Source organism: Neovison vison, chromosome 2 (assembly GCF_020171115.1).
Source record: "Neovison vison isolate M4711 chromosome 2, ASM_NN_V1, whole genome shotgun sequence".
Taxonomy (NCBI): Eukaryota; Metazoa; Chordata; class Mammalia; order Carnivora; family Mustelidae; genus Neogale; species Neogale vison.
In genome coordinates, this window is record NC_058092.1 from 31,271,046 (window position 1) to 31,283,946 (window position 12,901).

General features: G+C 39.7%; 1 protein-coding gene across 1 annotated transcript in view; it reads left to right on the forward strand.

Moving 5' to 3' along the window:
* Nucleotides 1-12,901, forward strand: part of SMAP2 (small ArfGAP2) — a 45,967-nt gene that overhangs the window by 25,384 nt on the left and 7,682 nt on the right. The window contains exons 2-7 of the mRNA XM_044237925.1: nt 3,770-3,903; nt 5,187-5,272; nt 6,485-6,563; nt 9,888-9,974; nt 10,980-11,061; nt 12,075-12,184. Coding sequence (XP_044093860.1) covers nt 3,770-3,903; nt 5,187-5,272; nt 6,485-6,563; nt 9,888-9,974; nt 10,980-11,061; nt 12,075-12,184 — 578 coding nt within the window. The remainder of the gene's footprint in view (nt 1-3,769; nt 3,904-5,186; nt 5,273-6,484; nt 6,564-9,887; nt 9,975-10,979; nt 11,062-12,074; nt 12,185-12,901) is intronic.

Here is a 12,901-nt window from a genome sequence, read left to right on the forward strand (position 1 = left end):
GATCAGCAAGCTGTAATTATTATAATACTAGCTTCAAGCTATCTGTAACTGTAGTTTTTTTCTCTCTCTCTGCTAACTTCTCAAGCCCAGAACCCTCTAAAAGCTAGCAGCTCTGGTGGTGGGGGAAGTTGTAGCAGCAAAGGAAATTTATAGCAGTAGCTGGTATGTAGAAAGCTTTCCAATAGTTGAATGTAAATAGGATTTACTTACATGCTTTCCATTTTACAAATGGAAACATAAGCCCTAAAAAGACTTGTCAGAACATATGCAACTACTCATTGTAAGCCCAGATTTCCCTGATCCTGAGGTGGTGCTTACCACAGTCAAATTCTTGACAGATCAACCAAATCCATATACTTTAAAATTTTTCATTGATTGCTTATTGCAGAGTGATTACATGTTAGTTTTAATACTACTTAATGCTTCTGGAACCTGCTCTTCGGGGCCTGTGGAATATGTTCACTTAGCCATGACCTTGTTCTTGTGTTGTGCTAACTACTACCAGTTTATATCGCTTCTCTATCCTGTTTGCTTTCAAAATGGTTGATAGTATTGCCTCTCAGAGTCCCTTTCCATTTTCAACTTGGAAAGGGGTATCTTTTGTTATTTCCTGCTTTGTTGCCATGACCAATGTGTACTGAACAATTGTTTTTATCTTTGGAAGTTTACCAGATTTAAGTAGGCTGGCCTTGTTGCAGCAACCCCAGGTACTGTGGAATCCAAGTCTGTCAGGTTGACAGTTTGGGGCCTTTGTATGTGTGGTAAATACATGTGTGGGCACAAAGGCAGGGTGGGGGAGTACAGCAGAGAAGGGGAATAGGTGGAAGTTTAGATAGTATATTTTCAAGGAATATTTTCAGGGAGATAAAGGAATCTGCTTATAAAATTTCATGTTTTGTAGAATATTTGAAATTGGATCCAGGGTAAATTTTTTCTTTCAGATGTTTAGTCAGTCAGTTTTGGTTCTGACATTTTAAGACTAGAACTCATATTTCTGTCTAAAAAGAAGCGTTCTGTGGTGTTGCATAGAGTGTTGGTATATGCATATTAATGAGTTAACCAGCCTTTACAGGGAGATGATGAATGGGAAATGGGTACTGGAAATCTCATTCTATACCATGTTATTACTTGTAGCTCTCTTATATTATCATCCCTCTGTATTCTGTGAGGTACACATTTTATAGATGATGAAACTGAGGCTTAGCAAGTTTAAGTATCTCTCTGAAGGTCATGCAGCTAATTATTAATGGAGCTAACATTTAAATCTAAGCTTTTTCTGGCTGCAAAAATTGTACTTAAAAAATAGATTTTATTTATTTATTTGACAGAGAGAGATCACAAGTAGGCAGAGAGGCAGGAAGCAGGGTGGGGGACGGGGGAAGCAGGCTCCTTGCTGAGCAGAGAGTTGGATGCGGGCTCGATCCCAGGTCCCTGAGATCATGATCTGAGCTGAAGGCAGAGGCCCAACCCACTGAGCCACCCAGGTGCCCCCAAATTTGTACTTTTAATAACAGCATTTTCCTGCATTTTCAGATATATAAAGTAACCTTCATCTTTTGTGTTTTCCTCTTCTCCAGTTTCATAATCTTTATGGTGCATATAGTTACTGACTAATCAATCTAGTGGCTTAAAACTAAAGGAGGCTGAGTGAGCTACAACTGTCACTATTCCACTGGGAAAAGGTTGGGGACAGATGTGGGAGGGGATCAGAGGAGGTGGTCTGACTTTTCATGAAAGTAGTATTGCCTGCATTTCTGTACTGAGGCCTTGTTAGTGGCTTCATAGTATCAGGTCTTGGCCTTGTGTTCCTCAGGGGCAAAGAGACTTTACATACTCTATAATGGGATCTGGAGAAATTCCACAGCTGTGACAGTGGCTTAGAGGATTGGGGATCGGCATGTGTGGACTTAGGGCCTGGAAGCAAACAGCGTAGCATTCCACAGCTAACTTTTAGTTAGTGGCTTCTGGTTGTGTTAGTAAACAAATATATTTTAACTATCTCGTTATGCGTTCTAGAATCTGGAGCAAAGATAAAATGGTAAAGAAACACAAAATATTAGCTTTTGGTCCCGTTTTTAATCCCCTATAACTTAAATCATACACCTATATTTCTTTATGAAAACTGTAGCCCAGTGTAGACACACAAACCCAGAGAAACCTCATTTCTATCTGTTGAGGCCTTTCATTTTGTTTTTATATAGTTCCCCACTAGTGAAAGATGTGTGTTCATCATTTGCGTGTATTAGCTGTGTGGCAGACCCTCTGTGCAAATCCATTTAGGGATTTCAAGCGGCTGAAGTTCTTTTCAGAAGATAAATCTGAGCCTATCAAGATAGTTGCAATAAGAAGGTACTGGGATAAAATTTCAGGCAGAGAACACCACCTGGTGGTTATAGGGAGGATTGGAGCTTTCTGTATTTTTAGTATTTGCCATAGTATCTGAATATTAAGAAAATTACATTCTTATTTATAATAATTGTGAATTCAGATTTCTAAGAATAATTTTTTGCCATACAGTTCTAGCATTGTTTCATTAAAGTGGCTCTCAGAACCTGCAGACTAACCAAGTAATTGTGTCTGGCAGAATTGAAGTCCAGTGCCCTTGGCTCTTCTAACAGATCCTGTTTATCTCTGTAAAGAATCATTTGGTGTCTTTTCATTCTTTATTGCAACCTCTAACTTTGATATCATGCTTATTTTATATGGTAAACCTCTGCCTAGTGGAATGATGGAGAAGGAAACATTAGTGACTTTTCAGTAATTTTTTGGCAGGTATCATATAAAAGCAAGTTGTTTTTTTCCTGCTTAAAAACTATGGAGAGGAGTTTGATGATTTTCCAGAGTGATTAATAGAATGAGCAAAGTTGGCAAGGGGTAGGAGATTATATAAGTGTTTTATTAAAATGTATACCTGAGATTTCTTTTTTATTGAAGTAAGCATCTTTGTTATTTGACAGTCTTGAATCGAGAGAGTTCTGTAGTTGGGTAAAGTGGGGACATCAGCTCAAGGGGAGAAGATCCTATTAAGTTAATCAGGATGCATATTTTATAGGCCTGGTGGGAGGGGAAGATAAACAAAGTTTTAAATTTCAGGCTGAGACTTGGGCTGGCATGGCATGTCTGTATCTTTTTTCCTGGTAGGAAAACTGAATCCAGGCCTGACAATCATTGAAAAGCTTCTTGAGAGAAGGCTATTCATGCAAGATACTAAATGGAATGTGATGTGACTTTGCACTGTTCTCCTGGGATACTTTTTTATATGAGTAACAGTGTTATAATATCTGCATTTTAGCAATCATATTCTCAAATACTGTAAAAAGCTGCTCCATACATACATACCACATACTATATAATTCCACTCACATGAAATATCCAGAATTGGCAAATCTATAGAGACAGAGAGATATGTGATTGCCAGGGTCTGGTGGGGAGGAATTGAGAGGAAATAGTGGGTTACTTTTAATGGGTTTGTGATTTCTTTTGGGGGAGATGAAAATGTTTTGCAGTTAAATAGTGATAATGTTTGCACAACTGTGTGAATATACTAAAAAAACCACAGTATGGTATCTTTAAATTTAAACTAAACTTAAAAAAAAAAAGGCACTGATCCTTGGGGGAGTGAACAAAACCATTAAAAAAGGGTGAATGTGGTAACGGTTCCCTCCTTTATGTTCTAGCAGAAATGTTGTCTGATAATCTAAGTATTCCCACTTGGGCCTTGAATATTGTTTTAATTTATGTTTTATTGCCCTGTTCCTGACCTTCATAGGGCCACGATGGGCCTCCTGGAACATTGGTGTCTTCATCTGCATTCGATGTGCTGGAATCCACAGGAATCTGGGGGTGCACATATCCAGGGTAAAATCAGTTAACCTCGACCAGTGGACTCAAGAACAGATTCAGGTACTTACATAGCCCAACAGTGAGTCAGCTGTTCCCATATTTACATGTAAGAGTAGTTCCATATGAATTTCAATCATACGGGGCACAAGGGTGAAGATAAAGAAAAATTAGTTGTGAAACACTTATGTCAGATTCTTATACCTTAAGAGAACATTCTTACTCTTTCTATTTAAGATATAAGTTATTCTACCCATATTTTACCTCCTTCAAAACCCAAAGTCTATGGTCTAGGACCCCATGGATATGCCCGCAAGGTATAAAGGGGGATCTTTGGATTATTTTCTAAGGCCCCTGGGATGTGCAGATCTAACATTTGTAGTTTTAGATAGTCATGTGCACCTGCGTGTGCGCGCGTGTGCGCGCGCACACACACACAGATACTCCAATTTACAGACATATTTTATTGCTAAAATATGTGTGTGAATCTTGCTTGCTGTTATGTTGGTGGGCTGGGAGTAAGACACTTATGTTGGTGAGTCTCGCTGGCTTAAGATCTGCAGCTCTATGTAGCTTCATTCTTCTCTGTTCTCTTCCCACATCAAAACTTTTAGAAGTAATTAAAACTTTTTTCCTTTTTTTAGGGGGGTGGGAGTGGGAAGAAAGGATCCAAAAAATAGTTGTTACAGTTGGTGGTGGAAATAAGAGGTTTTCTTAACCAGAAAAGGCTTTAGAAATTACTTTAGACTGCTTTTATAGAGTCATCAAAGTCTAAAAGATTATTTGTATTTTTCAGTTCCACTTTACTATATCTAATGAAGGAAATTACATGCCATTGAGGTATTTGGGAATTTGAAGATAAAAAATTCAGGGATTTACCCCTCACAAGTGTTAAGGAATCTATTTAAAAGGCCTAATGGGAAGCACATGTCTTGGTAATAAAGCTGAATAGGTTAATTAACATATAAACTCAGAATTCTAGTTATTACTCAATTATTGCCTGCCTGATTACATACTGATTATTGCTTATCAAGTAGACATTTTAATTGGTAGTTGCGTGTCTTGAGATTTCAAATGGGGTCTTGAATTATTATTGAATTAAATATATCTTGTCAGATTTTTCAATAAAAAGCACGAAGGGGTGTGTTTGTGATGGACAATCATGGAGGCAAATGATCGGCACTGGTATGGAGAGAATCGTGGATGGGAAATCAGGGTATGAGCATGGATCTTGTTCTGCCACCATCGGGTTGATTCTTCAGTTGTAAAATGCTGCAGTTGGGCAAGAAGTTTTTCAAGTCTTTCCTCATCTGACATTCCATGTTTCTACATCTTTTTTATTGCAGTGCATGCAGGAGATGGGAAATGGAAAGGCAAACCGACTTTATGAAGCCTACCTTCCTGAGACTTTTCGGCGACCTCAAATAGACCCGTATCTTTTCTGGAGTGACTTAGAAGGCTGACTGGTATTTTGGTGTTTTGGGAGAGTCACACAAGACTCAAGCCCCTTGATCTGACTGGGCCATCTCTATGTGGTGTAGTCAAAGTCTTGCTTTTTTCTCTCCTGCCACCAACACATACAAAAAACATATTTATACTTTCTAATATCAGAATGGTGCTGTCACATGGAGAAGACTCATTTGGGAATTAAGACTGCAGTGGCTCGGGACGCCTGGGTGGCGCAGTTGGTTAAACGACTGCCTCTGGCTCAGGGCGTGATCCTGGAGTCCCGGGATCCAGTCCCACATCAGGCTCCCAGCTCCATGGGGAGTCTGCTTCGCTCTCTGACCTTCTCCTCGCTCATTCTCTCTCTCACTGTCTCTCTCTCTCAAATAAATAAAATAAAATCTTAAAAAAAAAAAAAAAAAAAAAAGACTGCAGTGGCTCACTGTGAATTCTCCCATAAAGTGACATCTCTGATAGTTTTTGAATCTTTGAAACTATTGTGTGCCAAAAAGAATAGATTACTGTGCTGTATTGAATCAGCAAAACTACCATTCATTCTTAATGCCTTTTCTGTGTCCTCTGTGAAAGAATGAACTGTTATTAACCAGTTAATCAATAACTTTCTTCCCCCATCCCCTCAACAGGGCGTAGCACTCACTCACAAAACCAAATGTCATAAAGGCAGTGCTTCTCAAAATGTGGTTTGTAGACTGTCTTTTTAGAGTTTGCTTTTTGCTGGGTGTGGGTGGAACCTGTTAAAATGCAGATTTGGGGCCCTGCAGAAGAGACACTAATCAGAATCTGGTCATGGCACACAAGGGCTTATAGTTTTAAGGGGCACTCCAGGTGCCTTTGTATAAGGCCTTTGACCCAGGGGCTTTAAAATAGATAATTGGCTGCTTTACCTGTATTCTAGAAGAGCCTCAGGTTCCTCTGATGTCAGTATGAAGATTAATCCCATTTGCTGCTATCATTATCCTGAAGGAAAATCATAGAAAATGGTGATTACCTGCAGTAACCATGAAGGAAGCATTTTAAGGTTGTGGTCAGGGAAACTGCATGTGAAGAAACAGGAGCCATATGGAGAAACAAGGCAGGAGGGAAAGAGGAGGACAACATTCTGTTGAATACAGATCGACCTGTTAGAGTCATACAATGGGAAAGATTTGTTTGATTTAACCTTAATAAGCTTTTGCAGAGCTGTCGAGGGATTTATTCGAGATAAATACGAGAAGAAGAAATACATGGACCGAAGTTTGGACATCAATGCCTTTAGGGTTGGTTATAAATCTTTCAAGCTTTGTTCAAAATAAGTAATTTGCTTATAAATCAGGCCAGGGAAGAATTTAAGAGCTACTGAAATACTCCAAAATCATAAAAAAAAATAATAGAAAAAAGCTAATTATTGAATCAAGGCCACAAGATATCATGGAGCAGACTTCCATGTCAGGGACAGACAGGGCAAACCATCAGTGAGTTCTTTGCCTTGATCTGTATTTAGGTGTCAATGATTCCCAGTTCCAAATTATTCCTTCAGATGGAGATGTTGGGCATACTAGTAATATGTCTGTGTATCTATGTGTATAAATGTCTGTGTATATATGTATTTTTTTCTGTAAATGAAGTCAACAAAATTAACTAAATCACCAAAGTTTTCTTCAGTGTGACAAGTGTGTATTACCAGTGTGTTGATGGACACAGTGGGACCCTGTTCCCGAAAAGGGTTTTAGAAGGAGACTACCAGTTGCCAAGCTCACTTTCCATCCTAGGCATTTGGTTAGAATCTGAAGCACAGTGTAACTAGGACAAGAATAACATACTGGTGAAATACAAAAGGTTTCTGGAAGAAGGAAAGGTGCCTGACTAGTGACAACTAAAGAGGAACCAGTATGACAACCTAAAAAAGCCTTTGATAAACTCTATAGTAAATTTGCTTAGGAATAATTGACTATTTCTTTAGCTTCAGAAGTATAGAGTATGGGATTCTCCAGCTCTAACATAAGTCCAATATATCATCTTCCAGTTTTGTATTTTAATGGAGGATATACAGGACTCTAAGCCCTTCTGGGTAATTTAAAGTCAAACTAATTGGAATCTGCTCCAGATTGATCTTTTGGGTTTTGTGAAAAGGGGCATCAACTAGCAGGTGAGTTTCAATGTAGGCAAGTAAGTGCAGGGTAATCTATTTAGTTAGGCAAAGATAATTCCTTCTCAACTTAGTATGAGGGACTCTTACTTCATAGTCATCCAGAATCTGTCATAACTGTTCTGTGAAAGAATCAGCCCAGTGTAGAGCCACAGCTTGGATGGCATCATCAAAAAGAGTTTGGAACCAAAGCACACACATTTCCTTTGATATGTAGAAAACTGGTCTGTCTGCTCAGTACTGTTCATTGTACCGAAAGATATGAAATCAGATGAGGTCAGAGCTGAGTATCTGAGATAATCCAGACAATGGGGGAGGAGGGAAGAGTTGCTATATGAAGATAGTGTTCATTCAGACTTACATTGCTGGTGTACCATACCCATGCAAACAGCCTGTTTTACTCACTGAATGTTTTCACTTAGGAAAGAAATACCTTCTGTTTACCAAAAAGCTCTTCCAAGAATTTTTATTTGATGTACTTAGTTTTTGAAAATATTCTTGTGAAGATTTATATGCCAAGAATTAATATTTGCTAAGTGAAGGCAGGTAATAATCAAATTGAAAAAAAAGTGGCTCTGTTAGAGTATTATTTTTAAATGGACAGATAAAGTATTTTTCACTTCAAGAAATAAAGTGTTCTGTATTAAAGCACTACATCATGCATGAAACAGACATAGCCACATGTGTTCTTTGTGGCTATAATATCATATTACAGATAATAAGAAAATTAAAGTAGAAAATCCATGCCTACCTTTATCATCTTTACCAGTGATGATCACCTTGGTGTGTTCCCTCTTTTTTGTAGTTACTTTTAGGAGGCACAATTATAATAGTTATATAAATTGTCTACTATTTTCATTCAGTGTAGCATATTATGTATTTTTATGTTACTTATATAATGTTCATAACTTAATTGTTACATCCTTCAGTGAGTTACTAGATCAGTATATTCTATATCACAGACAATGTAGAAGACAAGAAAGGTTGTTTAAGTGTTTCTTCAGCATAAATAATTCTGGGATGAACTTCTGCATAAGGTTATATTTCCACATTTTGGATTATTTTCTTAAGATACATTACAAGATATGGTATTATCTAGGTCAAAGGGCTTCAGTATTTGTCTCTTTTTAGTTTTGCCAATATACTTTACAGAAGTTGCACTGTTTTATGCTGTCTTAGAAGACACTATCAACACTATTATTTTTGAGATCTTTCTCCCCTCAAGAAAGTATTTTATTTTATTTTATTTTATTTTTTAAAGATTTTATTTATTTATTTGACAGAGAGAGATTACAAGTAGGCAGAGAGGCAGGCAGAGAGAGAGAGGAGGAAGCAGGCTCCCTGCCGAGCAGAGAGCCTGATGCGGGATTCGATCCCAGGACCCTGAGATCATGACCTGAGCCGAAGGCAGCGACTTAACCCACTGAGCCACCCAGGCGCCCCTCAAGAAAGTATTTTATTTTATTTATTTATTTGACAGACAGAGATCACAAGTAGGCAGAGAGGCAGGCGGGGTGCGGGGTGGGGGTAGAGGCAGGCTCCCTGCTGAGCAGAGAGCCCTATGCGGGGCTCTCGATCCAGGACCCTGGAATCATGACCTGAGCTGAAGGCAGAGGCTTTAACCCACTGAGCCACCCAGGTGCCCCTCTAACCTCTTATTTTTGATGTGCTTTTTTTTTTTTCCAGGCAACTCTTTCAGGACCCCCTAAAAGGGATACTTTAATCCTTTTGCTCTTTTTTTCCCCCTTTGCCCTTATATCCTTAATTTTTTGTTTTCCTAATATTTAAGCTTGAAATTACAGTTTATTTTCTGATTTTAAAAAGAGGAGAGTAACATTGAGAGGATTTATGATTGAATTAGAATCACAAAGGATGGGGCACCTGGGTGGCTCAGTGGGTTAAGCCTCTGCCTTTGGCTCAGGTCATGATCTCAGGGTCCTGGGATCGAGTCCCACATCAGGCTCTCTGCTTGGCAGGGAGCCTGCTTCCTCCTCTCTCTCTGCCTGCCTCTCTTCCTGCTTGGTCTCTCTCTGTCAAATAAATACATAAAATCTTTAAAAAAAAATCACAAAGGATGTATGTTAGGTAAGATGAACACGAATTTATTTACTGGTGTACCAAAATGAGGGGGACCCCTCAAAGCATGAGTAAGTTAAACTTGGGTCACAAAGGGGCAACAAACTGGTGAAACGTTTTTAACTTCTGTAGGTAGCCTGGACTCGCATTTCAGGAGTCATAGGTGAGTTAGACAGAACAAGGAGGCACTTAGTGAAAGATGTCTCTTACAGCATTGAGGCTACTGTGGTACAAAGAAACCCCCATGTTTGTCAGACTCCTGCTTCAGATTCAACAGGAATTTTTTCTGTCCTTTTTGCACATTTGGAATTACAATTTGTCTAACTGTTGGTCACCGTGGGGCCTGTGTTCTTTGTCTTGTTTTGTTAAATCATTACAGAAAGAAAAAGATGACAAGTGGAAAAGAGGAAGTGAACCAGCTCCGGAGAAAAAAATGGAACCTGTTGTTTTTGAGAAAGTTAAAATGGTAAGTGGGAAAGTCTTCGCACTGGGATGGCCTGGGGTTTGTGTATATGTGGAGGGGAGGGGAAGGAGGCCTTCTGGTGGGTGGGGTGGGATTAAGAGCATACTGCACCATTTTACTTGGAACCAGAGGGTTCCACATTTAGATTAGATTGCCTGGTGCCATTTCTGATGCTTTCCCATTGCCTTGTTGCCTAATCTGCTCTGTGCCTTTTCTCTTTGGGGCCAGTGAGGGGTTTGGGACGGCATCTGCCCCATCTGAGCTAGAGGCACGTTCCATGTGTGATACCTCCCGAGCAGATGCTCTCTGCATCCTCTCTCATTAGACACTCTCTACCTCATTTTCCTGTTGCGATTAAGAACAGTCCAGAAGCTGGGCTGTACCGATCCATTTTAATCCTTCCTGTGTTCTTGCTCTATCATCTTGAAGTAGACACCTTTCTTTTTTTCACAGGACATTGTGGCTATAGTAGTGGATACTCTAATGTAAGAGCTTGGAATCTTGGGAGAGAGGACTTTTTACTGTTTGCTTAAGGAAGAGTCTTTGATTGTCATTCTGAATCGCAGTGTCTGCAGAACACAGTCATTAATGATACGGGCAGAGTGAATTAGGTAATCTTTAAACTGATCTCCCTTTTGGTATTAAAGTTTTTCTAATCACTGGGAGATTTGTTGGCTCTGGGCTTTTATACCCTCAGACACCTACCTTTATTCTTGGCTTTTTCTGGGGCCCAAACCTGCTATTTTTGTAGGATCTTCTGATCTGTGGTTGTCTTGGTTTCAGAAAGCCAGACAAGCACAGATGATATCTTTTTCACTTTAGGTTTGGTTTATGCACCTATACTTCCTGACTTGATTCTTTCACCTGACACTTCCTGAGTTTTCTTTCTTTGGAACTCTGAATAAGGGCAGCCGTACCACAAGAACACCTGTGGCTTTACAGTGACGAAGGGAAAAAAGCGTTCAAAAACACCTGCTTATTTCTTTCTTTAACATATTTTCACCTTAGCCACAGAAAAAAGAAGATCCACAGCTACCTCGGAAAAGCTCCCCGAAATCCTCAGCCCCTGTCATGGATTTGTTGGGCCTTGGTAAGAGTCAGACTTTCCCACTCCCATGCTCTTACTCATTATGATGAATTCTCTGTCACCCTGGGAAGATAGATAGTGATGGGATTCTTTACTTTGTGTCTTCATCGCTAAGATGGTTCTTTCATGTTTTTCCTGTTGTTTCACCTCTCAGCAGTCATTCTAAGAAGTGTTTACACTTTTCAGAGCAAGAGTATAGCATAGTGGGTTGGAGTCGGAGTCCCATCTCTGCAACTTACTATATGTGTGACCCTGGGTAGTTTACTTAACCTCTGAACATTAATTTCCTAATCTGTGTCATAAGGATGATAACCGTCTCTATTTCACAAGTGTTGTTGGGAGGATTCAATGAGATCGTTCCTCTCAAGCTCTTCGCCCCTTGCCTGGCATGAACTAAGTATTCCGTAAACGTTAGCAAGTTTCACTAAACCAGCACCCATGAGCCATGGCCCCATCCCTCTCACTTTCAGGTGCAGTGTGTTTCTGAGATGGCCTATTAGCCTTGTGGGTATTTTTCTCCAAACCTTTGAAACCCTGAACTAGTGGTCTGCCCCTTTCAGAAATAGAACCCATTCTTTACCCTTCACAGATCTCATGGCTGTACTTTGGTTCCAGTGCATTTCTGCTAATTTAGATTATGGGCTATTTAGGTTTATAATTTCTATACCTTCCATTTATCTCTGAAAAAGAGAGAAAAGCTACGCAGCTGTTCCCCTCAAATAGCCAGAAGGGAGCCAGCCAGCCCCTTTGCTAGGGGGCTAATAAAGCCTTCAGGTCTGGGTTTCTGCTGCCCCATCCCAGATAGCTGGGCTCCAGCCTTCTCCAGTGTGCTCCGGGGAAGGTAAGGTGAGGCCTTTTTTGAAATGCTACATCCAAACTAGATGGTGTCCAAAGCCTAGATTTCCAGGTCCCTGATGGAGCATATAGGTTTTCTCTGTGCACTTTGTGTCTAGAGTAGAAGGAAGTCATGGGCTTAATGAGCAATGCTACAGTTGTGCTTTGCTATCTCTTTCCAGATGCTCCTGTGTCCTCCTCCATGGCAAATAGTAAGACCAGCAATACCCTAGAGAAGGATTTAGATCTTCTGGCTTCTGTTCCATCACCCTCTTCTTCAGTTTCCAGAAAGGTGAGTCATATGGATGCCTTAGGATTAAGGAACATTCTGAAAAGGATAATTTTGATAAAATGGAACCAAGTCATATTTCTTTGGTGGAGTTGGACTTAATTAATTAGTTAATTAATTAATTAGCTTTCTTAATTCTCGATTCTTCCCTTAAACCTTGTGTCATCTCTGTTACAGCCTAGAATTACTACTCATTCCCTTTTGTCTCCTGCCCCAAAAAAGTGGGTTCTTTGAGTGGGCTTCTGTTGAATGTGTGTCTCACTGTAAAGGCTGATACTTCAGGTCAGCTCCCCAGCATCGGGATTACTGCCAGAGAATTGGTAGGTGTGGAAGACTTGAAACTGTTAATGGCTACTATTGGTGGACTACCTGCTTATGACCAGGCACAGTGCTAAGTGATTTTGTATACCCGTTTGCGTATTTCTTTTATAACTTAAAATATTTACCACAGCCCTGCAAAATGGGTATTTTATAGATGAGGAAACATTAATTCAGAAAATTTATGACTAGCCTCTCGTTATGCAACTAGTAAGTGGCTGCGCTGGGATCTAAACTCAGTTCTCCATGGCTGCGTCATTTGTAGGTTGATTTTTGTTTGTTTTTCACCGAATCACTTGTTCAACTGTGGAATAAAGAGTTGCACCAGAGCTTAACTATCAGGTGTTTTCAATATTTGTGTGGTAGAAACGTTAGGAGGCTATTAACTTGCCCATGAATTCT